This window comes from Cyprinus carpio, chromosome B20 (assembly GCF_018340385.1).
Source record: "Cyprinus carpio isolate SPL01 chromosome B20, ASM1834038v1, whole genome shotgun sequence".
NCBI lineage: Eukaryota > Metazoa > Chordata > Actinopteri > Cypriniformes > Cyprinidae > Cyprinus > Cyprinus carpio.
The window spans coordinates 4287518-4313895 of record NC_056616.1 but is presented as its reverse complement, the minus strand read 5'-3'; the positions used below and the strand labels follow the sequence as shown (position 1 = coordinate 4313895).

Genomic DNA, 26378 nt, shown 5'->3' with positions numbered 1-26378 from the left:
AGTTATTCTAATTGATAGAAATTGCTTAATGGTTTCTGAGGAGATTCCTAAATCTGGTTTCAATGTGTAACACTTTACAATAAGCTTCCATTAGTTAATGTATTTAATTATGAATAATACATTTATTACAGTGTTATTTATTCTTTCTTAATGTTAGTTAATGATAATACATGTTAGTTCATGTTAATTCAGAGTGCATGAACTGTTAACAAGCACAACTGTTGATTTTAATAATGCATTAGTAAATGTTGAAATTAACATGAACTAAGATTAATAAATGCTGAAGAACTATTGTTCATTCTTAGTTCATGTTAACTAAAGTAGTTAACTACTGAACCTTATTGTAATGTATAAATGGTAATAACTCACAAAACACAACCATAATTATTTGACAATATGTACAATATATTGCTTATTTTTAATGCATTGATCAACAGATATCAGAGGAACAAAACACAAATAATATATATATATATATATATATATATATATATATAACAAAACACAAATATATATATATATATATATATATATCACAAACTACCAGATAATTCTTAAAACTAGAAGTAGCAAAAATCAGTTGAGGCTGCTGGAATGTTGCATAGTTCTGTTGTTAACTATAAATGTAAACAAAATAAAAAGTGCTTATTTTTAGTTCTGGAGCCTAATAGTGAACGTGATTATTGATTTGATATTCCTATAAGGCTATCACACCAAGTCAAATGCAGTAGTGCAGGCCTTGCATTAGCAAATCATTTCCTTGTCTGATGTAAACATTAAATCTCCTGCAGAAAGGAAATTGAAATGTAATGTTTTAAGAAACTCGACTTCAATTATTATACTCATGATTGAGATGGTTTATGGATGGGTGTGTTTTTTAGACCTGTTTTTTCCCTTAGTGTAAAATGCCTGGAATTAGCAGAATTGATTGGGAAAACAAATGGCTAGACAGACAGTACCATTACTGTTGCACATCCATTAACATCCTGCCAGATGGTATTTTTTTCCATCCATCTGTTATGTCCGGGGTCTGTGACCTGTTTTGACCCATCGAAACCATGTTTAGTTTTCGTGTTCCACACAAGAAGTCATGGAGTCTCAAGTTCAAATCATCTCCAGATCTCCTCAACTAATAATCAGCAAACCTATGCAGAGGAACTTGTCATTCAGATCACACCTTATCAATATTATAATAAATTTAATACTCAAACAAAACAGAATAAAAGTTCAAATGTGCTAACTGTTAGACAAAGTAGTTGAAGAAAGGCCACACCAGGTCTAGTATTTTAGTCCAAATTCAAATGAGAACTTGAATAAGTTAAAATAGTTCCGATTCGCTTGCAGCTGCAGGAGTCTCGGGTTGATTAAATATACTTGGTTTGAGGAAACATGTTGGGAATGGACATCAAGCTGGAGCTGCTCACCAAATCTTCACATCCTTAAGCTCTAGATCTCCCACAATCTCTATCACATCCACACAGCTTAGATCCTGCACACGGTGCTTGTAATTCAGCTGATGGAAGCCGTTTACTGCCACTTTATACTCCTGAGCCTCACACAGGATGATCATCTGCCATGGAAACATGAGGTCAGAGGTCACAGCAGATATGCAGCAAGAATGAATTAGATGCACATGCAGGAACTGATGAAATATTTAACCCAGTCTTGTCCTCCATCCTGAATTTTCAGAGAAACGCACTAAAACCAAGCCATCATTCTCTTAAGTCAACATAAATCTTCATTTGTAAGTCATTTAACTTATTTGACATAAAAGGCTCAGTTTTAAACAAAATATTTGAATGCTGCCAATTAAAATGGTGATTCTGGTCTCCACACCAGGTATTACTTTTCACATAATTAACTAATTTGAATCAGTAAAAATCTAACATTCTGTAAACATTCCTTGTTAAAACCAATAAAATAACCACTGGACATTTTTACAGCATGATACAAAGTAAATATAACCTTGCTATAACATACACTTCTATAACTGTAACTAATTAACATTTTACATTACAAATAATGGCTAAAAAGCTATTTTTTATATATATATATATATATATATATATATATATATATATATATATAAAAAAAAAAAAAATAATATGTGTGTGTATGTGTGTGTATATATATATATATATATATATTCACAATTTACCCACCCCCAAGTTGTTCCAAACCTGTATGAGTTAAACACAGAAGATGATATTTTGAAGAGTGTTGGTAACTACATATTTGCTAGTCCCCATTGACTTCCATATTATTGAAAAAATAAATACTATGGAAGCCAATGGAGACCAGGAACTTTGGTTACTCGCATTCTTCTCCTTTTGTGTTCAACAGAAGAAAAATTCATACAGGTATGCAACAACTTGAGGGAATTTCTATTGTTGAGTGAACTATCCCTTTATTGTCTTAATTTCTAGGCAGTTAATGTGACGTCAGCTAACAAGAAAGTCACTTCAGATTTAAAGAATGTTGTTATATTATGACAAATAGTTTCTCTATTATATGTGCATTAAGAAAAAATTATTTCATGTTTACTTTAAATTTCAACAAATGCTCTCATTTAGTGACAACCGAGGTCTTTTACCTCAAAGTATTGCTCGGGTGAAAAGGGAAAGCTGTGGAAGGAGGTCTCCTGAACCCCCCAACAACCAGACAGGAAAGAGTTTCTAACGAAGGAAGCCGTTTTGAAACGAGCGTTTAAGTGAAAAGCAATGTCCTCCGAGTTACTGATGCGCAGGTTTACAGCGAAACTGTGGGGATAAAGGAAGATATTGAAGACATCGATACATTATTAAACAGGTTAGAAATGACAAAAAGCATTGTATTTTATATATCTAGAATATTCCAGTGGTATTCCTGATGGTTGTTTTCTTCTCATACCTCTCTGGGGAACCACAGATCTGCCCCTTCACCATAATGGAATCTCCTGGACTCAATCCTTTCGCAAGTTTGCTCTTAAATGGAAGACTCTGGAGCGAAAAAGAAACACATCTGACAATGGTTTCAAATTCAGCACAACAAAGACAACAACCACAATAATAATTCCCAGCTATGGTATTGCTATGCAGTCATTTAAGGCTGGTATACACTACACATCTTTTAAAATCGGGACAGATTTTAAAAGATCGTCTAAAATGTGCACCTCATTACTAGGAGATGCATGAAAAAAATGAAAACAATATTTGTTCTAAAATTGACTCAAAATATCAAACATACTTGAAATCCTCCAGCTGGATGGAATCATAGGCTGAGTCTGTGCCAATCATACACAATGTAATTTTCTGTGAAATCTGTCAAGCTCCAACTGCCTAAAATTTGCATCGACTCATCCAGATGGCAAATCGGGGGCAAAAATCTGTGCACAAGTTGTAAGGTGTATTCCAGCTTTAAGGTGTTCTGAATGCATTGCAATACTGTATGATTGCCAGGGTGTTGCTAGGCCAGCTGTTAGGGTGTTATAGGTGGTTCCCAGGGCATTGTTAGCTGCTTGTTAGAGTTTTCAGATAAGGATTTTATGATAAGTGAAGAAACCCAGAGAAAAGCTGTAACCAAGACACTGTTCTGATGACTTAATTTCAAAAGTAATTACATTACTTGTTACGTTACTGTTTTTCTGTGGCTGCATCCATGAACTTTACATGAAATCCCAACATAAATGCTCCCGATAAGTATTTGTTATTATAGTATTAACATTCACAAAACACTGTTATTTTTAAAGGGGTCATATGATGCGATTTCAATCTTTCCTTTCTCTTTGGAGTGTTACTAGCTCTTGGTGCATAAAGAAGATCTGTGACATTGCAAAGACTAAAGTCTCAAATCCAAAGAGATATTCTTTATCAAAGTTACCCCCCTGAAACCGCTAACTCAAACGCCCCCCACATCTCTATGTCACGATGTGGAAATATTTGCGTAATGCCGCCCAAATGTTGATGCAAAGAAAGAAGGCGTGGTTTCAGTAACACAGTTAGTGTTGAAGCAGTCATGTCAGGGAGATGCTGTGTGTTTCTAGGCGAAAAGCAAAAGCACTTTATTTGGCCTTCTGAAAGCAGATGCATTTAGGAATCTTCAAGATTACTTACAAAAGTACAGAAACGCATTTTATGGACGATCGTTTCGTGAACCTTGGAGAGGAGGTAATTCTGACTTTGCTACGACAATCTGCCACTTCTGAATCAGCTAATGTAAGTATGTTTTGTTATTAGTTTAAGTATTTGCTGTTGACTGTTCAAATGTGGAGTTTGCGTCGTGTGTGTGTGTGTGAGAGAGATACAGAGAGAGAGAGAGAGAGACGGGGTCACACAGTGGAGTCAGCTGTCTTAACCGTCCGTGGCTTGTGTACTGCAAACACATTCGAGCTTCATCACTGTGTCTGTCACTCAACTCTGTTCCCCTTTGGGGCTTGATCTGATGGTAAAACTAAGGACATTATTAACTGTCTTTACATTTATTTTGAAAGATGAAGCTCGCGATTATGGAAAGGGGCGTTACATTTCCGACGATTCCTTGCGTTGTTCAGCCAATCACAATGCACTGGGTCAGTTGGCCAATCAGAGCAGACTGCGTTTGTCAGAAGGAGGGACTTTGTAGAAAATGACATGTTTGAGAGAGGCGGGGCATAGAGGAACTACAATAATGTACAGTATTTGAAAAATAATGTGTTTTTTGAACATTAAAGCATGTCAACATATTCTGTTACACCAAATACACAAAATAATGATCTTTAAAAAAGCATTATATAACCCCTTTAACTAAAGCAAGCATAGGCTGCTGTGTACATGGTTGCGTAACATGTTAAATTACCCCGTTACTAAAAAATAATCAAATTACAGTAACCCGTTACTAAGTAATGCGTTACTGCCCAACACTGCTAACAAGACTTTATTCTGCATAACACAAAAGAAGAATGCTGGTAACCAATAGTTTCGATTACCAATGACTTCCAATGTATGGACCAAATAAACACTGAGACATGTTCTTAAAATATCTTTTTATGTTCCACAGAAGAAATTAACAGAGTAAATGATGACAGAATTTTGGTCCAGCTTTATATTAGGTGGTCTTAACTACTATGTACTTACACTATTTCTTCTCGTACTCTATACCTATAGGTCTCTAATCAGTAAGGTGCTTGCTGTAAAGACCTGATTTAAGGGTCAAAGTGACCAAATAATGCCAATGTCCTGGTTTCTGTCCAGGCACCCAAGTGAATTTGATTTTAATTATTCTGAAATTGAATTATCTGCAGTTAAAACTGATGCTGCCACAAAAAAAACTGGTGTCGCATGTGAAAACAATTGACCCATGTTTGCCCTTTAGGAAACTGTTCAGCCTAACATGTACTCACCGTGTCACCTGACTCCGACATGACTGACTATTAAATGAAAGAGGAGGGAACGTTATAATTAAACAGCTTCAGCTAAACTATCTATTTTACTGCAAAATATAGATACACATCAGTTCACTAACAATATATATAATTCTGAATGGTAAAACTTTTGAACAGTACTGTATGTTTCATACATGCATTTAGAGAGAGTGCATACCATATAGAGAGAGAAATACACTACTGTTCAAAAAAAGGTCTGTAAAGAATACTTTTGTTCTTTTGAACGTGCTATTAAACAAAGAATCTTAAAATAATAAAAATAATATTAATGTTTCCACAATAAGTTTTCAACATTAGTAAAAGTAAGAAATGTTTCTTAAATGTTAGAATGGATTCTGAAGGATCATGTGACACTGAAGACTGGAGAAATGATGCTGAAATTCAGCTTTGCCATCATTTTAAATAATTTTAAAAAACAAAACTAATTTTAAATTTTTTTAATATTTAAAATTTTTTATTGTTTTAATTTTTTTTTGTTTTAATATTTGCAGCCTTGGTGAGCATAAGTAACTTCTTTTAAAAACATTACAAAAATCTTACTGTCCTCAAACAATAGTGTGCATATACTAAATATATAGAAAAAAGCAATCTCAGAATAGTCACTTACATAAGGCTGTGATCTTTTGCTTGCGACTGCATTTGAAGGCATTACGGAGCTCTAAAAAATATCAAATGAACACGTTTGTCTCACAAAATGCATCATAACAAACAGTAAGCATACTGGGCTGCGTTTCCCAAAAGCATCAAAAGTTGATCGTAGCTCCATTGGTTTAAATGGGTCTATAATGTACTTAAGCTTACGATGCTCTTTGGAAACACAGCCCTGATCATGTACTATTAAACATTTAAAGTTTGAAGAGATGAACAGTTACCTTGCTCACTGAACTGGGAATAAACCCAATGGCTTGAATCTGAACCTTCCCTGATATGGCCAGCGTGTCCACCTTCTTGAGCTCTATCCTGTGCCTGTACTCCAGCAGGTGAGAGCCATTCACTGCCACCTGGAGGGAGGAAAACAATCTATATCTTACGCGGTATAACAACAAGAAGTAACTTATTAAATGATCAGAAATTGGAGGATCAACTGAAGTCAGAGTATCATTTCTGCTCCAATCAGCATCACAAAACAGATTTGTAAAGATTTGCAAACCTTTTTTTCTGAACACTCACTCTTGTGCACATTTAATGGATAAACAAACTCATTTTGAAAACTTATTTTTGTGCACACTCAATGTTTTGAAAATTTAATTGTTAATGTGACTTATTCTTAATGTGTGTTAATTTAAAACATTTTGGTTTAAGTTTAAATTTAAATTTATTTTAAATTTAAATTTAAATTTAAATTTATGTAATAAATATAAGATTATATATATCTTCCCGGGGACCGAACCCCCAACCTGCGCTTGACGCAATGCTCTACCACTTGAGCTACAGGAACTAAAAGCATTAAAAACACAGTGGGTTCAAACACAGTGGGAAAAGACTTACTGACATCACAGATCTCACTGACATTTTGTTCTTATAACTAAATTAATTATCTTTAGCACCTAAAAGGACAAGGTGATGGACAAAACATAAGATAAGAAGAAAAATTCTACTTCAACTCTCACAAAACTTGCATTCCCTCAAGAAACACTGCACTGGCTCACAAACCTTTCATGATCTCTCACCAAAGTATTGTGTTCCCCTGAGAACTCGATCTTTCTTTCTGAGAAAATCGATTTTTCTTTCTCCAAGCTCATATTATTTCCAACACCAGTTTTCGTTTGCAAGAACACAAAGTTTTGTTAGCGAATACCAATATGTCATATATGTCCCTCTAGGAATTTTGGATCATATTTTGGAAATAAAATAATGGTCAAGACACGATTCAAGATCAAGATTATTACAGATTTAAACTCCTTCACATCCTTGGGATGAAATATTGGATACACTGCATTAGTTACAAAAGCAGCAGTATTTAAAATGCATCTATTTCATCTGCAAAAAAAAAAAAAAGAACATAAATGCAATATCTGCTTTTGCTTGCATGGCTCTCTATACCATTATTACGTTTTTTTTTTATTCCTCCCCTGACTGCAGCATGTCTGTTGCATAATAAGCAAAAATTATTTCAACATCCAGAAATTACACACTTAACCTTTAACTTTCAAAAAAGAAAGAAAAAAATTATGTTGTAACATTTTAAGCAAGAGAATGAGATTAAAGTTGACAACAGACAGAGATGCCAGTAAACAAGAGCCAAACTGATAGAACTCAAGTTGTTTGTAACCTTGAACAAATCTTTCTGCACGAGTATGATGATCTCAAAGGCAGCTCCGTGTCTGAAGGGCATCAGGTAGTGGGTCTCCTCTTTGCCCCAGCGCTCCTTCTGCAGTGTGTTACAGGTGATGTAAGGAGAGCGCTTGAAGCGAGGATTAAAATGAAAGGCCACGTCTGCCCGAGGCTTCATGCTGCTGCCGCAGGTCAGATCAACCTGAAATCTACAAGACATTTCACTGTTTATCACGGTCTGGAGTGACTGGCTGTGGAAAATATTTAAATGTGATATAAATATAGAGCAGGGTGTTTCTTCAACTTACACTAACCAACAAATTTCATCTTTATTGTTTTTGTTATATGGTTGCTAACCATCTTGCAATTTTTTGTCATGCTGTCGTTATTTATTTTTGCAACTTTTAAAAAGTTTAAAACTTTTAAAAGGTTTAAGACAGTTTTTTTTTGTCCTTTATCCATGAATGATCTAAACAAAGAATGAAATAAACTTAATTTATTTATTTGTGTGTGTGTGAAAATTATTTACACTTTTCACACATTTTGTACTGTCCCACAGTTGTTTTGCAATTTTCAACATGACCAACAATTTTAACAAGCATTTTATAAAGAGTATTTTGTTTGGTTCACACAGAGACAACAGCATTACAGATGAGCATGCTGGAGATGAGAAATCAGACATATATTGCATGAAGAAAATAACATTTTGTTTGTTAATAATAATAATAATAATAATAATAATAATACATATTTTAATGCATATCTTTAAGTCATGCAAAAAGTGGAAAGTTAATTAATTAATATAAACATAATAATATACATCAATTGTCTATATTTAAGATACATAAAATGTTAGCCATGATTAGGCAAAGGAGACATTTTTTTAAGTGTTTAAATGTTAGCAAACATGAATAATAATAATAATAAATCTTGAATGTGTATAATTTGAGATGGAAAAATTTAACATTTGTTGTTTTAATGATGTTCAAGAAAAAAAGACAATTCTGGGGATGCATTTTTGTGTGCTGTAAAACACTGTTGTTAGTAGACACTAGATGCATTTTTGTGTGCTGTAAAACACTGTTGTTAGTAGACACTAAATAAATAACTAAACTATTGTATAGTATTGTATGCCCATAAAGAAAGTCTGGTGCTTCTATCATCTTTTAATTCTATTGATATAATATTGTTTATGTAAGGCTGAAATTGGCTTGTTACTGAAATGATTTCTTCCGGTTCCATGACCATGATCCCTTCCTTGAACCAACACGGAGTTGACTTGAGTCAAATGATGACACTATTGTCTTTTAAAGCTGCTTTACAGTCTCTTGTTTCCATAACTGATTCTGATGTTTTCCTGTTCATCTCCGTGATCGCTCACCTGTCTGAGTCACTGGGAATACTGCCCTGGATGAGCACCATCTCTCCGGGATGAAGTCCGCCCAGGATGGTGCCAGCATAAGGAAGCGTCTACGGGCAGAAATTAAAATCATGAGACACGCTGCCTTATAGCTCTACAAGATATAACCACTTATGATTTCATCCCTGCAAAATAGATAAAGCATTAACAGATAAACAGATGAGGTCTAAATTAAACTTGTCAGTTCATTTACGTTAATAGAAGCACTGCCCCATAAGCAAAAAGTGTACGTTAAGTAGAATAAATCTTACTGGATTCATTACTGTTTGTTTCTGGTTTTCGACAGACATGTTGGCGGTGCTGTTCATAAAGTCTTTAATATGCTGTTATTACGAGTTAATCACCAGCTTAGAAACAAAATATAAACGATTTAAACACTTTCACTTCCGCATGTGAGAATGACGCGTTCAGTGACCAATCAAATTCGACGTGAGCGCGGCGCGTTCAGTGACCGCGACGCGTTCAGTGGCCAATCATTTGCCATTTGAGCACGATACGTTCAAGAGTCGCGTAACTAGGGGCGGTCTCAAAGTGACACTATGGCCAATCAGAGCGCTATATTTTTACTGACCTATCACGGCGCTATTTGTATAGTGACGTTTCGTTCCGTTTTTCATTCGAAGATGGAAGATATTTTTAGCAGGAATGAGAGAAATGCAGTGAATACGTAATACAAATTAAATCTTTGTACATGTTTGCATTCGTAGTCCTTGAGTTAATGATATCACGCTTTACCCCATGCATGTTTGCATCAAGAAGAGGGGATTTTCTCTTATAGTGACAGATTAATACGCGTTTCACGTGAAGTTGAGTCGGAGCACATGACACGGAAGTAACGTTAACGTTATCTGCCAATTCTAAACTAAACATCCTCATGACAAACTTCACACAAACACCCGTCTCAACATGCTGACACACAATCTGCTGTTCAGCATCTGCTGCCTGCTCGGGTGCGCTGCTGAGTTTTATGTGATAGATGATCGGATTGGATTAGGGAGAGAATTTGATGGAATCGGTGGATTAAGTGGAGGAGGAGTAAGTTATTTGAACTTTTTACATTTGACTAAATTATGTGCACACTGTCACACTTTGCAAGAGCTGTGTCGGTGGTTGCGGGTGACTAACTTGCTTTCGCTCACAGGCCACTTCACGACTTCTGGTCAACTATGAAGAACCGTACCGGAGTCATATATTGGATTTCTTGTTCAAGGTATCGGGTCACGAGAGTTTAAGATGTGTGGTTTATAATTGTGGACATGCATTGAAAAACCGGGTGTGTTGTTCTAATGCGGGTTTGGTTTTATTCAGCCCAACTTTGGAGCTTCATTGCACATCCTAAAAGTAGAAATAGGAGGCGATGCTCAAACCACAGGTAATGCAAAGTGTCTATCTTTGTTTCTCTTTCTATACTGTGTCTGTCTATATTGTCTGCATCTATTCATATATTCAATAATACATTCAAATGCAATTAAAGTCTCATTCAAAGAAAACCTCATCAAAAGAAAGATATGCCTGTAAAGATTATGTAGTATTTCATAGAAAATAATACACTGGTTATTTAAAAAAAAATCAGAGAATCAATTTTTTGAATCAGAGTCACATGGTGTGAGTCATGTGATACAAATATGCTGAAAAAGCAGGAAGAGATATTATACCGATGACCTCTTCAAACCCCAAAAATCAAATTTATTTGACCATTTAATGACAAGGCAAGGTTAATTCAGATTGTAAAATTTCATGTGACGTGACTCCCCAGAAACATAAAATGAAATAATAATTAATAATTGCAAAATAATTGTTTTACTAAAAAAAAAAAAAAAAAATTATATGTTTACACCTTTTTTTTTTTTTAAGAAACTAAGTGTCTATTTACAGGAAGTGCAAACAGCTTTGTGGGCAAAGGCGTTTTACATAAACTCCACCATTGTTTAGCTGAGCCAAGCAAACTTACAAAAGAAGCCCATCCGGTAACAGGAGCAGGAGGAAAAAAAAGAAAATGAATGGAAACACATGTCCATAAATATTCAAAACTAGGTTTTGTCTCAGAACTTCAGGGATTCTTTACTGATAAGCAGGTTCAGTGTGGTCAGGGTTAGGAGTAGGTGGGCTTTAGGGTTTCATATGCACTGAATATGTTGCTATTATTGCATTTTATATGGCACTACAGGTACAAGGGGGTGGAGGCGGGTAGGTTTAGGGGTGGAATTGGGTGGGTTTAGGGATCAGGGGGTGGAGACGTGTTAGTTTAGGGGTGGAGATAGGTGGGTTTAGGGATCAGGGGGTGGAGACGGGTAGGTTTAGGGGTGGAGTTGGGTGGGTTTAGGTATCAGGTGGTGGAGACGGGTAGGTTTAGGGGTGGAGTTGGGTGGGTTTAGGTATCAGGGGGTGGAGGCGGGTAGGTTTAGGGGTGGAGTTTGGTGGGTTTAGGGATCAGAGTGTGGAGACGGGTTGGTTTAGGGGTGGAGTTTGGTGGGTTTAGGGATCAGGGGGTGGAGAAGGGTAGGTTTAGGGGTGGAGTTTGGTGGGTTTAGGGATCAGGGGGTGGAGACGGGTTGGTTTAGGGGTGGAGATAGGTGGGTTTAGGGATCAGAGGGTGGAGAAGGGTAGGTTTAGGGGTGGAGTTTGGTGGGTAGGGTTTAGGTATCAGGGGGTTTGGAGGGGGTGGAGGCGGGTAGGTTTAGGGGTGGAGTTTGGTGGGTTTAGGGATCAGGGTGTGGAGATGGGTAGGTTTAGGGGGGTGGAGATAGCGTCGGGTTTTTTCAGGCGTTTTTTTTTTGGGATTCACAGAGGGTCGCTGACGAAGGGTAGGTTTGGCGCTTAAGGGGCTGGCGTTTGTCATATAGTTCTTTGGGTTTAGGGATGCATCTTCTTCGGGGTGGAGAAGGGTAGGTTTATGTGTGCTCAGGAGTTTGGTGAGCGCCCCCAAGGGTTTTAGGGACTTCAGGGGGTGGACGCGCCATTCTCATTGGTCGTATAGTTTTTACGCGGTGCGTCAAAACCAAAAAAAACGGGGTGTTTTTTAAAAAATGAGCTTTTAGGTCGCGTCGGGTTTAGGGATCACGAGGGGTCGGCGAGACGGGTAGGTTTAGGTATATGTAAGGTGGGAGGAGTTGGATCTGGATCTAACCACACTCCCTGGATCTTGTGTTCTGCAGTGAGGACCTTCTCCATTTTTATTGCAGTGTGGGATTTATTAATGCAAAATAAAACATTAAAATAGAAAAATACAAACAAATGTTATGTAAAAAAAAATATATAATATATTAAGATTAAAAACATTTCAGACTGAAACAAAATGTGGTCAAAAGTGGCCAGTCTCAGCAATTTAAATTTAACACTTTATGTTTGGGTTGCTACTGGCTACTAAAGGTTATTTATTTGTCTGTTTGACAGATGGCACAGAACCCTCTCACATGCACAGTAAGGGTGAAGGCAATTTTTTCCTTGGATATGAGTGGTGGCTTATGAAAGAAGCCAAGAAGAGAAATCCAAACATCAAGCTGATTGGTAATTGCTCCACACTCCATTTGCCATTTATATATTGAACGACAGAAAAATACTCTAGAGACGATGAGAGATATTTGACTTGATTCAAAGCTTTGATTTTGGGTCTTCCTTGGGCATTTCCGGGATGGGTTGGAGAAGGAACCCAATGGCCTTACTTCTTTCCAAATGTTACTGCTGACTATGTTGTTTCATGGATCTACGGAGCAAAGCAGCATCATAACCTTGACATTGATTATATTGGGGTATGTATGCACTAGCTAATAGTGCAAATAATTGTGATGTTTTAGAGGGAAACTTTATTTGAACTTCTCTTTTTGATCTTTTTTCAGATATGGAATGAAAGAAAATATGATCCAGTTTACATTAAGGTAAATGAGTTAATTCTGTAATCTTCATTTCAAACAGCCTTACTAGATTGGCAATAAGATGTGTCTGTCTGTCATTCACCTAGGTGCTCAGAGATACTTTGGACAGAGTTGGTTATACAAATATCGGCATCATTGCTGCAGATGGAGACTGGTCCATTGCAGCTGCCATGCTGGACGATCCATATCTGAATGATGCTGTTGAGGTGATAGGGTGAGCAGTTTGTTTCTTTGCCCTTAAAACCCATATTATTGACCAACTAGCTGTGTGTACTAAAGTATAGTCTTTACAGTGTCCACTACCCAGGCACCAAAACAGTGAAGGAAGCTCTGTTAACGGAGAAGAAGCTTTGGTCGTCTGAAGATTACAGCACCTTCAATGACGACATCGGCGCCGGATGCTGGGCTCGTATCTTAAACCAGAACTACGTGAACGGCAGAATGACCTCGTGAGCTGTTTACAGACACCTGTCACTTTCTCTGCAATATACATCCTTATGCTAATATGCTCAGAGTAGGACTGCTTTGTTTTAGGACTATATCCTGGAATTTGATAGCAAGTTACTATAAGAATCTGTCCTTTGGTGGAGATGGGCTGATGACAGCTGATGAGCCCTGGAGTGGACATTATGTAGTGGAATCTCCAATATGGATGACTGGTAACATGTTCCTAACAGTCTGGCCAGTTTTGGGGTCAACCATTTCATTTTCTCCTGAATTGCCCTACTGTTTCAGATCATGCCTGGCAAAAAGTGTTATTTTACTTGATATTCCAATTATTACCAGGTATATTACCAATTTTTAGGCATCTAAATTACTGCCTCTTGCCATCTCTCTTTCTTTTCTAGGTATAATATAGATATACAGTATGAACTGAGCAGAATTAAATAGACTTTTATAGACTTTGGAATAGTTCACCCCAAAATTGAAATTCTGTCTCCATTTACTCACCCTCATATCATTCCAAACACATAAGACTTTGTTCGTCTTCAAAACACAAATGAAGAAGTTCTTATTGATATTTCTTTCTCTTTGTTTAAAGTCCATTCTGTATGAATTAAGCCGTTTAATACAAGCCTTCTTAAGAGATGCATTTGTTTTGTATGATGAATACATCTAATTTAGGGTTTTATTCACGCATAAAGATTGATCAATGCAAATACATCAAGCATATTAAATATGGTAAATGGAACATCAGCCATACATGCTTGATGCGAGAACAAAACTCATTGGTTCTCACGTGTCAAGCATGTTGGAATGAGAATGGTTGTTGTAGCCAATGAATGCAAGTTATTTCATGAGAGTTGATCAATTGTATTTCTTTTTCCTTTAGCACACACTACTCAATTTACACAGCCAGGCTGGTTTTATCTGCAGACTGTAGGGAATCTCACCCATGGAGGAAGTTATGTAGCTTTAACGGACCGTAAAGGGAACCTCACAATAGTTATTCAAACCATGGTGGGTGTCTTGTGAATGTCACAAGTTTTAGTGAATCATTGATTTTGATCTCTATGCACACTATGAACACTCCTCCCTTCCTTTTTTTATAGACACACAGTCACTCTCAATGCATTCGACCTCCTCTGCCGCACTTTGACGTCTCCCCTCAGAAAGCCACATTTCAGCTCAAAGGTTCTTTTGTAAGTGCAGTTCTGTCTGTACTTGATATTTCTTAACCTTAAGGCTTAATGTTATCTTGCTTGTGATTTTATCTTTGTTCAGGCACATCTCACTGACCTTCAAGTGTGGTACTCAAAATTGGATTTTAAGACCAAAAACGATACACTGTTTCAGCGGAGCAGTCCTATTAAGGTATATTTTGATCAGTTTGCTCCATATTTAATTTCTCTACACACTGTGGAATGAAAAGGCAGTAAAGGAACCTTCCTGTTTCCACACAGGTCTATAATGGTTCGTTCACTTTAAAACTAGATGTCGATGAGGTTTACACAATCACAACAGTCAACACTGGACAAAAAGGCGCCTACCCAGAGCCCCCCAAGTCCCAGCCATTTCCAAAGAATTACTCTGATGACTTCACTATAGGTAATGGATATTAGTGTCAACAGGAAATGATTGGAAGCACTGACTCAACTACTTTTTTTTTTTTTCGTTCTTAGATAACCCTCCGTTCTCTGAGGCCCCTTTTTTTGCTGATCAAACCGGTGTGTTTGAGTACTTCAGAAATAGCACTGATAATGGTTCGCATGCCTTTACCTTACGGCAGGTGGTCACCGAACGGCCGGTCACCTGGGCTAGAGATGCCTACCAGACCATCAGCATCATAGGGGACTACAGCTGGTATTGTGATATTTCCTGAGCCAGCAATATATGGGAGAACGTACATTTTGCAGAGATGTTTTAATCAATACTGCAGTATTCCAGTAAATGACATTCTGTCTCACAATTAATCACATGTAAAAAACTAGGACAGACCTCAGTGTGTCCTGTGACGTCCTAATCGAAACTCCCGTCACTGGAGGCGTGTTCCTGGCGGCCCGGGTTGATCAAGGTGGAGAGTCCGTCAGAGAAGCAAAGGGGGTCTTTTATTGGATTAGTGCAAATGGAACCTATAAAGTCACAAATGATATAGGTAACCATTTTATATTTCTGTTTCTTTGAAAACAGTTTGTTTATGTTTAGTTATATCGTTATAAACAGATCAAATTTCCACTTGCCGGAGAATTTGTATACTACAGAAACTAAAACAAAAATATCAGACATAAACTAGATCAGGGGTCACCAAACCTGATCCTGGAGGGCCGGGGTCCAGCACTACTGCATGGAAGTTTCAAGTATACCTCGTAAGACCTTTATTAGCTAGTTCAGGTGTTTAATTGGGGTTGGAGCTAAACTCTGCAGGCCTTGCGGGGCCGAATCTGTCGGGTGACCACTGAACTAGATTATCAAAATCACAACTTTACTCTCTAATCCTTTTTCTGAGTCATTGAATGCCTTTCAGTTTTACAGTAGTCAGGCATTTTGGTTATAAAATAAGTTGGTTTGTACATGCATGGCCTTTTGGACAATCCTACGTGCAGCTGTGCATAACTAGGGTGTCTGTGGCAGCCCACCGATGTTGTTCAGATGAAGAAATCTAGTGCACTGATTTGATAGAATCTGAGCATTTTTGGTGCCTGATTTGTGCTTCTAATAATAACTTTGAACTGAATGACCTGGGCTGGGTTTCCCAAAAGCACCATAAGACTAAAAGCCCCAAAGTACTTCAAGCAAAAATGAAGAATGAATGGGTTTGATGATGTCATTTCGAACTAAACCTGGCCAAGATGGAGTTTGTTATGGTGCTTTGAAACTACTCACCAACTATTAAATTGGAATTGCTGTTGGATCATGTAATGGGTGTGCGCTGGGGATTTACGGTGCTATGAGAAGTCCATTTTTCCAATCTTTAAGTACATACCTCAATGAACTATTTTTATTGTAATCTTTTTTCACGTTAAAGGTGGACGGAGAGTTCTTGCTGAAGGGCTGTCAGGAACAAGGGAAGGTGTATGGTATACCTTAACCCTTAGAGTCAAGGTAACGCATACATAAACATGAAATCGTAGCTTTCTAACTATCAGTTGTCTTTGTTCTTAAATGTGCATGTTTTGGACTGCAGGGATATTTTGCCACTGGGATGCTGAATGGCTATCCGCTGTGGAAGAACGCTGTTGTTCTTGAACCCAAGAATGGCTGGGCTGCTCTAGGAACTCTCTCTTTTGAATATGCACAGTTTGATAATTTTAAAGTGAACGCAGAATAATTAATGCCTTCTTCACATCAATCATGTTTACATGATCATCACATACTTTTGCTGCTTGCACACCTTTCAACCGTTTGTTAATGTATTTTTAATGCAAAAAAAACAGACTGTAATGGATGTCTTATTTTAATTTAATGATTGTTCTTTTGTACAAATTATTATTATTTTTTTTCCTCTTTGGGGTTTATGATTAAGGAGTGCAAGTGTGAAATGTTTATCTTCTTCAAAAAGAGATGCTTTGTGCCAATTACTGTAACCGGGCTGTTTATGAAAGAAAAAATGAAAGACGAACTACCAGTTTGGACATATTTGATGGAGTTAATGTTTTATATGAAATTGTTTAATAATAAACAGAGCTAAAATTGTGGGAAATATTGAATGAATAGAAATGACTCCTTTAATACTGTTTAAGTGCATAGACATATTAATGTTCTAGATGATTTTTCAAAAAGTATCTTCAGCCTAAGACTGCAAATATCATGCATAACTTAAAAAACATACCTGCTGAGTGCTGACTTCCCTATTTGTGAAATAACAGCATGCATTACTCTTTCCAACGCTATATAATAGAAATAACAAGATTGAGTGATAACACTGGGAACACATGTTAATGACATAAAAATATTACTGAAATGTATTTTTAGACTCCAGTCCTGGTGCTTCCTGGAGACCCTCACCATATGAACAGATCTGAATGATATATTCAGACTTGTATTAAGAACTGTCATAATTCTTAGGTGTTCTGGATCGTTGGCTGATAAAATTATAAAAATAATGAATTCCAAATCAAAGAGAAAACGTATTTAGTAGGAGTCAGATTACACTCGGAGCTCTGAATGGATCAATGGATATAAAGAAAAAGAAGAAACTAGTTTATAATTGTATAAGGCAATATCGTATCTCCAAACTTTATACTAATAAACTCTAAACTAATACAGGTCCTTCTCAAAAAATTAGCATATTGTGATATCATTATTCATTATTTTCCATAATGTAATGATAAAATTAAACTTTCATATATTTTAGATTCATTGCACACCAACTGAAATATTTCAGGTCTTTTATTGTTTTAATACTGATGATTTTGGCATACAGCTCATGAAAACCCAAAATTCCTATCTCAAAAAATTAGCATATCATGAAAAGGTTCTCTAAACGAGCTATTAACCTAATCATCTGAATCAACTAATTAACTCTAAACACCTGCAAAAGAATCCTGAGGCTTTTAAAAACTCAAAGCCTGGTTCATTACTCAAAACCGCAATCATGGGTAAGACTGCCGTCCAGAAGGCCATCATTGACACCCTCAAGCGAGAGGGTAAGACACAGAAAGAAATTTCTGAACGAATAGGCTGTTCCCAGAGTGCTGTATCAAGGCACCTCAGTGGGAAGTCTGTGGGAAGGAAAAAGTGTGGCAAAAAACGCTGCACAACGAGAAGAGGTGACCGGACCCTGAGGAAGATTGTGGAGAAGGACCGATTCCAGACCTTGGGGGACCTGCGGAAGCAGTGGACTGAGTCTGGAGTAGAAACATCCAGAGCCACCGTGCACAGGCGTGTGCTTTTGAACCAGAAACAGCGGCAGAAGCGCCTGACCTGGGCTACAGAGAAGCAGCACTGGACTGTTGCTCAGTGGTCCAAAGTACTTTTTTTCGGATGAAAGCAAATTTTTGCATGTCATTCGGAAATCAAGGTGCCAGAGTCTGGAGGAAGACTGGGGAGAAGGAAATGCCAAAATGCCTAAAGTCCAGTGTCAAGTACCCACAGTCAGTGATGGTCTGGGGTGCCATGTCAGCTGCTGGTGTTGGTCCACTGTGTTTTATCAAGGGCAGGGTCAATGCAGCTAGCTATCGGGAGATTTTGGAGCACTTCATGCTTCCATCTGCTGAAAAGCTTTATGGAGATGAAGATTTCGTTTTTCAGCACGACCTGGCACCTGCTCACAGTGCCAAAACCACTGGTAAATGGTTTACTGACCATGGTATTACTGTGCTCTATTGGCCTGCCAACTCTCCTGACCTGAACCCCATAGAGAATCTGTGGGATATTGTGAAGAGAAAGTTGAGAGACGCAAGACCCAACACTCTGGATGAGCTTAAGGCCGCTATCGAAGCATCCTGGGCCTCCATAACACCTCAGCAGTGCCACAGGCTGATTGCCTCCATGCCACGCCGCATTGAAGCAGTCATTTCTGCAAAAGGATTCCCGACCAAGTATTGAGTGCATAAGTGAACATAATTATTTGAAGATTGACTTTTTTTGTATTAAAAAAACTTTTCTTTTATTGGTCGGATGAAATATGCTAATTTTTTGAGATAGGAATTTTGGGTTTTTCATGAGCTGTATGCCAAAATCATCAGTATTAAAACAATAAAAGACCTGAAATATTTCAGTTGGTGTGCAATGAATCTAAAATATATGAAAGTTAAATTTTTATCATTACATTATGGAAAATAATGAACTTTTTCACAATATGCTAATTTTTTGAGAAGGACCTGTACATATAATTATTAATAGTATCCTAAACAATCATTAAATTAGGCTAGTTGTGAAATATCTTAAAATAAGTCAGTTGGGTCTTGTTTTCTGTCTATGAATTACATTTTGACTTTTTTCAAAAAAAATAAAATGTTTAATGTACATGTCGATTACATTTGTTTAAAAACATGTACTTCGTTATAAGTATGACCCAATTGTTTTAGGAAGCTGTGGAGCCTATAATTAAAATATTTTCATAATAATAATAATAATTTAAAAAAATAAAAAAATAAACATTGCGTTGATCGTGAGATTAGTGCGCTGCTGCGTGATCAGATCTCCATAGCAACCAAAAGACAAACATGGCAAACCGCAGCAAACGAGTTTTTCTCAACAACATCGACTCATATTCGTCCAAATATATCGCCCAGGTAATAGAGACCACCAGTCCGTTACGTGAATTGCATTAATATTATAAACGGTGTGGTTTAATGTAGCTTTGTTTAGTTCTTGTCCTCATGTATCGTCGGAGAGTCGCTCAATGATGGAGAAGAGGAGGACAAACACGAACTCTCTTCAGAGGCCGCGCGCTTTCAGATAATCGGAACAGTTGCGAATAAAGAAGCAAAAAAACTACGTTTCACATCTGATCAATATTGGGTTAGTTTATCACTTATCATTTCTTTTGTATTATTGGTGTGTGTTTTTAATTTCTGAACTAAAATTCATTTTGATTTTATTGGAAGCGTAACATTGAAAACAAATCATTTAAAGAATGAAGGCTAGTTTTGGAATCTTTTATTTATGTTTATTATTTACCGTTAGTAGAGAATAAGAAATAAACAGTAGCCTAAAGCAGTTTTGTTAAACAATTATTAATATTTGAAAAACTTTTGTCCACCAAATCAAAGTCACGTGCAACCAACATGCAGAAAAAGAAATCAGTAAACAAAAAATGATAGCATGGAATACCCTGCAGACCATGCCTGCGTATCAAGGTCAATACGTCTTTATAATATAATATAATATAATATAATATAATATAATATAATATAATATAATATAATACAGTATAATGAAATATAATATAATATAATACAGTATAATGTAATATAATGTCACATTTTATGACAAGGAAACAATCTTTTTTTTTTTTATGTTATTGACTCTGGTAACAAGTCAACCTGGTAACAATGTGTCTTAAAACTTAGAGATCTAGCTCATTAAATCTCATCTCATCTCATATTTCAGTCTCTGAGTCGAGAGGAGCTCCTGCAGTGCCTGATGCAGTGTGATGTTATTGTGTATAATATCACTGAACACAGTGATCTCATAGATGAGGCAACATGGGCCATTTCAGGTAATAATTCCTCAAATTTCCAGACTACTTATGGCTGTATCTCAAGTGAGACCAAAAATGGCAGCTTGCTAGGTTTTGGGGCACAGTCTTAATGCCATTTCATTTCTTGTCAGTTTTTTTCTTTATTCAAAACAAATCTATCATACTACCATAGCTCTGCACTCTGAAATTGAACATTTTGGGTCCCCAAAAACATTCATCCTGCTGTCAACGATCATGACGTGGGCAATGACCAAACCAGCTGATCCTGTGAGTGGTGCTTTTTCCACTTTGAGACCACACTGAAAATCCATTGTTTTAAATAGAGTTTTAGGATTTGAAAAATGTAAAAGAAAAAGTTAGAAATACATTTTTTTTTTTTTTTTAAATTCTTTTTTTTTTTTTTCAGTTCAGCTCATTACTATATAAATTGGAATGCAAAAGATTTGTATTAGAAACTAATACAAAGTAGAAACATTATACTAGTTGTCTCAGACTATTACAGTGACCAGACATCATGCTCTTGTTACATTTTCTGATTTTATCTTAGATGAGCCTGACATCCCCTTGACTGAAGATGACTACAAAAGAAGAAGACCACATCCAAACTTTAAGGAACACACCAGCACAGAGAAACTAGTTCTTAAACTGGGGAAGACTGTAATAATCAATCCAGAATCAGAAGACATTTCATATCATTTATTATATGAATCAAACTTAGCATAGCTTAACGTATGAATCAAACTTCATGTTTTGTTTTTCTTTTCTCAGAAAAAGTCAAAGCTGGCTACTTATGTTGTAACATCAGGACTGCAGTATGGCATGGGAGAGAACATCTTCCACTTCTTCTTTAAAGTACTGAAATACTATAAACGAGAGCAGCATAATTGTCTATATATGAATTTAAAATTAAATTTAACGGAATAGTTCACCCAGAAATGAAAATTTGCTGAAAACCTACCGGTACTCACCCTCAGGTGATCCATGATGTAGATGAGTTTGTTTATTCATCAAAAGAAAATTGCAGGAAAAATATGCAGAAATGTATTAAATCACTTGCTCACCAATGGACCCTCTGCGATGAATGGGTGCCGTCAGAATGAGAGTCCAAACAGTTGATAAAAACATCACAGTAATACACAAGTAATACACACAACTCCAATCTATCAATTAACATCTGCGTGTTTGTACTAAACAAATCCACAGTTAAGATGCTTTAATTATGTAGTTTTAGCCAAAAATACAATCTCTCTATCCATAATGTTGCTTTCTCCAGTGAAAAAGTTGAGAAAAATATGCTCAAATTAAGCACCATTTACAAGCAATAAAAGTTCTAAACAAATATATCTGTGAATTTTGATGTAAGAAGACAACATTGAATGTACGTTTTTACAGGAGGAAGCATTATTATGGATTATGGAATGTATTTAACTTTATATATTTTGGCCAGAAGCAAGAGTTTAAATTGAAAACACCTTGATGGATTTGTTTCTTACAAACATGCAGCTTTTCACAATGCAGATGTTAATTGATGAACTGGAATTGTGTGGATTATTTGTGGATTATTGTGATGTTTTTATCAGCTGTTTGGACTCTCATTCTGACGGCACCCATTCACTGCAGAGGATCCATTGGTGAGCAAGTGATGTAACGCTACATTTTGATGAAGAAACAAACTCATTTACATCTTGGCCTGGGGTTCAGTAAATTTTAACCAAATTTAAATTTTTGGTTGAACTATTTAATTTAAAATATCTTCATTCTCCTCAAACGGCTTGGCTCGGAGAGCTTAGCAGCGTTCCTGTTTTTGGGCCTGGGACAAATGTCATCCCTGCCATTCACATCCACGACCTTGCAAGGTTTGAAAAATTGCTGTTGATTGTTGTTTTTTTCTTTTACTATTAGTTTCATTTTCATCCTATATTTTTTCATCATTTGTCATTTTTAGAGTGGTCCAAAACATCATTGATCACAAACCAAAAACACACTATTTCATCGCTGTGGATGATTCCAAGAACACTTTTGAAGACATTGTGAAAGTAATACATCATCACACATCTTTACGTCTGTGTGATTGCATTCTGTTATACTGAATGTAATGCTCACACTTAGTTTTGCAATGAGAAACCAGTACTGAAAATCATTAGTGAGCATGCAGCTGTCTATTTCCTTAGGCCATTGCCTCTACCCTGGGGTCTGGAAAAACAGAAAACATCCCAAAGGAAGATGACTATGGCACAAAGGCAATTACGGTAGTGAGTTTTTTTGCTGAACGTAAATTTTGCCATCATGTCGAAAAATAATATATGAAGGTAATATATGAGATTGTTGTGTATTTTCACAGGAAACTGACCTGCTTTACCTCAGTGTCAACCTTCGGACTGAGTCTGTTTTCTTAAATGACAGATTAAACGTCCACTGGGATTGTGAATCTGGGATCATTGATAACATACTTCAAGTGGTGGAGGAATACAAACAGGCAAGACAACTGTTGGTAAGTTTTGATAACTCTGCGATGGAAGCTTGTGTCTAGTGTAATCAGATATATCAGAAATAAGGTCATAATTTTTGTATTGTTTAATAGCTTTTAGCATTTTTTATTAATATGAAGAGATTTTTAAACAATATAGGTTTACAAAACATTCTTACATACTCCTATTTTGCACTGAATTTCCTTCAGCCGATAAAAATCTGTCTTCTTGGGCCCCCTGCTGTTGGGAAAAGCTCAGCTGCAGTAAAGTTGTGCAGATATTACAAACTTCATCATATTGATGTCAATGAAACCATCAACGAGAAAGTCAGACAGTTGGTGAGTGAGATCTGCGTAACTTCTACATAACTTTTCAAAATTGGGCTCTGTAAGATTTTTTATTTAACAAGTACACATAAAGGTTTGTTTAGATGTGTTTTTAATTGATAATGATTGATTTCAAGGGATTTTATTGATAATAATTAGGACTATTTCTTGAGCACAAAATATTTATATATGCATATTAAAATGATTTCTGAACGATCAAGTGACAGTGAAGTAAAATGGAGCTTTGCCATAATATGAATAAACTGCATTTTTAAATATATTAAAATAGAAAACAGTTGTTTTACTGCTTTTACTTGTATTGTTAATCAAATAAATGCAGCCTTGGTGAGCATTTGAACAGTAGTGTATATTGTCTTAAAAATATTGTTTCGACAGTTGCAGGACTTAAAAATGCTTTGTAGAAAACAGAAGCATTTCCACTAGCACAAACCTTTTGGCCCCTGTCTATGAAGTTGTCTTTTGAATGTACAGTATGTGTTTTTCAGGAGGAATTGCTTGAGGGAAATGAGAAGACAAGTGAGAACGAGGAAATGCTCGTTGGTGCTGAAGCGCAGCTTAAAACTCTAAAGAACAACATGGTTCAGAATGATGGTATGCATTAAATTATGCTTTGACATTATCCATTTTTATGTGACTAAAGGCATAGTTTGTTATTGTTGGGGAAATGCTATTGTATGATGGTGGTGTTTACGAGCATAGATATATGGAACAAATCAGTGTTACTTATTCCAGTTTTTATTATGTTTTCTGACAGGCCAGTTGGACGATCAACATGTAATGCATATCATAAGAGAGAAGCTAAACTCCAAGCCTTGCAGAAATCAAGGATATGTTCTAGATGGTTACCCAAAGACCTACACACAGGCTAGAGAGCTTTTCCATGGTCAGCTATATTCTTTGAAACAAAAACCCCTAAATGTAAATAAAAAGTATTGACCTGTAACTTCTGCAATGTTTTCCAGATGAAAACATGGAAGTAGAAGATACGGGATCTACAATACCCCAATATAGCAAAGTGTTGGTTCCAGGTTAGAAAGCTCAGAACCTGCATACAGACCTATTTCTATTCTTTTGTTGAAAAAAAAAAATAATAATAATAACATAACATGATGCAGTCTCCAAACATCTTAGTAATATAATTAAAACAATGATTGAATGCTTGTTGTTAATGTTCACATAATAAAGGGTTGTGGCAATAATAATGATACATTGGGAAATAATTATAATCGCTGAGATGCTCTTTCAGCTTCAGCTTCTTAACCACCACAGGTCTTTTCATCTACAGAGTTCGTCATCTCACTGGATGCCACTGATGAGTTTCTGAAAGAGTGTGTTCGGAGTCTTCCACAGAATGTGGCAGAAGAGATGCATTACACTCAAGATGAGTTTACAGAGAGTCTTGCGAAATTTAGGGAGACTTTGGCAGAAGACGAGTCTGTGCTTGACTATTTCGATTACCTGGAAATCCACCCTGAACACATTGGTTAGAACCCAAACTATCACACTTCCTTTTGTTCTCACATAAGAAAATAGTACTGTATCAAATTGTTCAATGAACTGACAGATAAGCTGATTGTTATGAAGCAGGGCAGTACTGTTATTGAGAACAGTGTTTTCATGTTGTCATTTTCAGACTGTGAGAATGTGGACACAGTGGAGAAGATCATTAAGACAGTGGGGCCTCCGAAGAACTACGGTCCGAGTCCAGAGGAAATGGAGGAAGAGAGGAAGAGGAAAGAAGATGAACGGCACCTGCAACTGAAACAGGAGGAAGTTGAGAAGGAACTCAGGCAGAGACTGGAGAAAGATAAAATGACTGCTCTTTTAGAGGAATGGGTAAATTTGACCTAATGTTAAAACAAAACATCAATCCTTTGCTCTCCCCCTAACACTACAGGTGACCCATAAATATAGCAGAAAGGTGAAGTTCTCCCAGGAGAATTTTTTTCCTGTAATATTTATGTATTGGTTGTAAAATATGACTATTTGGTGAACACACGTTTAATAATAGCTTTAAGTCAATGTGTACATCACATTCACTATTGTTTAAAGGTTTGGGGTCAGCAAGATTGTTATAATGTTTTTGAACAAAGTTTCTTATGCTCACATTGGCTTTATTTAAGTAATATTGTAAAATATTACTACAATTTAAAATAACTCTCTTCTTTTTTTAATAACTTTTAAAATGGAATTGATTCCTGAATTTTCAGCATCTTTACTCCAGTCTTCAGTGTCACATAATTTTTGTAAAATCATTCTAATATGCTGATTCATTGTTCAAAAACATGTCTTACTATTATCAGTGAAAACAGTTGTGCTGCATAACTGTTTTTGGGTGAAATCATGATGCAGTTTTTTAGGATTCATGGAAACTGATGCAATTTTTAAATTTCTTTCAGGATTCTTTGATAAATAGAAAGTTAAAGGGATACTCCACCCCAAAATGAAAATTTTGTCATTAATCACTTACCCCCATGTCGTTCCAAACCCGTAAAAGCTTTGTTCATCTTCGGAACACAATTTAAGATATTTTGGATGAAAACCGGGAGGCCTAACGAATACATTGTTCAGCTTGTGGATATATATTTTCAGAACAGGAACATGGCTGAGGTGAAGAAGCAGGAAACTGAGCTATTAGAGACACGATCTGTCCCCATGAGACACTACCTGATGAAATACGTCATGCCTACTGTCATACAAGGACTGATGGACTGCTGTAAGGTTAAGCCTGATGACCCTGTGGACTTCTTGGTAACACTTCTCATAGACTTCATATCACGTGTTCTATTTAACAACAAATTATTTGTGTTTACTTTGTGTCATGTTCTCTTTACTCCATTTCAGGCTGAATACCTCTTCAGGAACAATGAAGATGATTAGCTCACTCTGCTATTGTAGTTAAATGTAAAATAAAAATATTTCATTTCATTAAGGATGCGTTTCTGTATCTTTATTTAATGGCATACTGTTTTTGTATACACTATTAAAGTGAAAACAGGTGCTATTTAAAG

At 36.4% G+C, this 26378-nt stretch overlaps 3 protein-coding genes across 4 annotated transcripts; 2 read left to right on the top strand and 1 right to left on the bottom strand.

Moving 5' to 3' along the window:
- Positions 1–524: 524 nt before the first annotated feature.
- Positions 525–9507, bottom strand: LOC109078027 (galectin-8-like). Of its 2 annotated transcripts, XM_042746179.1 has the most exons (9): positions 9344–9506; positions 9054–9142; positions 7671–7881; positions 6271–6399; positions 6006–6056; positions 5357–5383; positions 2890–2978; positions 2594–2759; positions 525–1570 (listed from the first exon to the last, which is right to left on the bottom strand). In XM_042746179.1, exons 1-9 carry the CDS (start codon positions 9398–9400, stop codon positions 1421–1423), a joined length of 969 nt encoding a protein of 322 aa, XP_042602113.1. In that variant the 5' UTR covers positions 9401–9506; the 3' UTR covers positions 525–1420. The 2 variants fall into 2 exon arrangements, with proteins under 2 accessions (XP_042602113.1, XP_042602114.1); XM_042746180.1 differs by lacking the exon at positions 5357–5383 and having other exon boundaries at positions 9344–9507.
- A 180-nt stretch (positions 9508–9687) lies between these two features.
- galca (galactosylceramidase a) lies at positions 9688–17112 on the top strand. Its single transcript, XM_042746178.1, has 17 exons — positions 9688–10127; positions 10234–10302; positions 10401–10464; positions 12486–12599; positions 12702–12841; positions 12929–12967; positions 13051–13178; positions 13258–13413; positions 13499–13623; positions 14298–14425; positions 14518–14607; positions 14690–14779; positions 14869–15013; positions 15088–15268; positions 15397–15560; positions 16431–16507; positions 16590–17112. Exons 1-17 carry the CDS (start codon positions 9999–10001, stop codon positions 16731–16733), a joined length of 1983 nt encoding a protein of 660 aa, XP_042602112.1. The 5' UTR covers positions 9688–9998; the 3' UTR covers positions 16734–17112.
- A 2436-nt stretch (positions 17113–19548) lies between these two features.
- On the top strand, positions 19549–26299 carry ak7a (adenylate kinase 7a). The gene is made up of 18 exons (XM_042747009.1): positions 19549–19641; positions 19718–19870; positions 20462–20570; positions 20725–20819; positions 21099–21209; positions 21321–21404; positions 22320–22408; positions 22498–22588; positions 22724–22801; positions 22894–23043; positions 23230–23358; positions 23853–23958; positions 24122–24250; positions 24330–24395; positions 24653–24850; positions 25001–25203; positions 25960–26118; positions 26212–26299. The coding sequence occupies exons 1-18, from the start codon at positions 19573–19575 to the stop codon at positions 26245–26247; spliced, it is 2055 nt and encodes a 684-aa protein (XP_042602943.1). The 5' UTR covers positions 19549–19572; the 3' UTR covers positions 26248–26299.
- Positions 26300–26378: the final 79 nt, after the last annotated feature.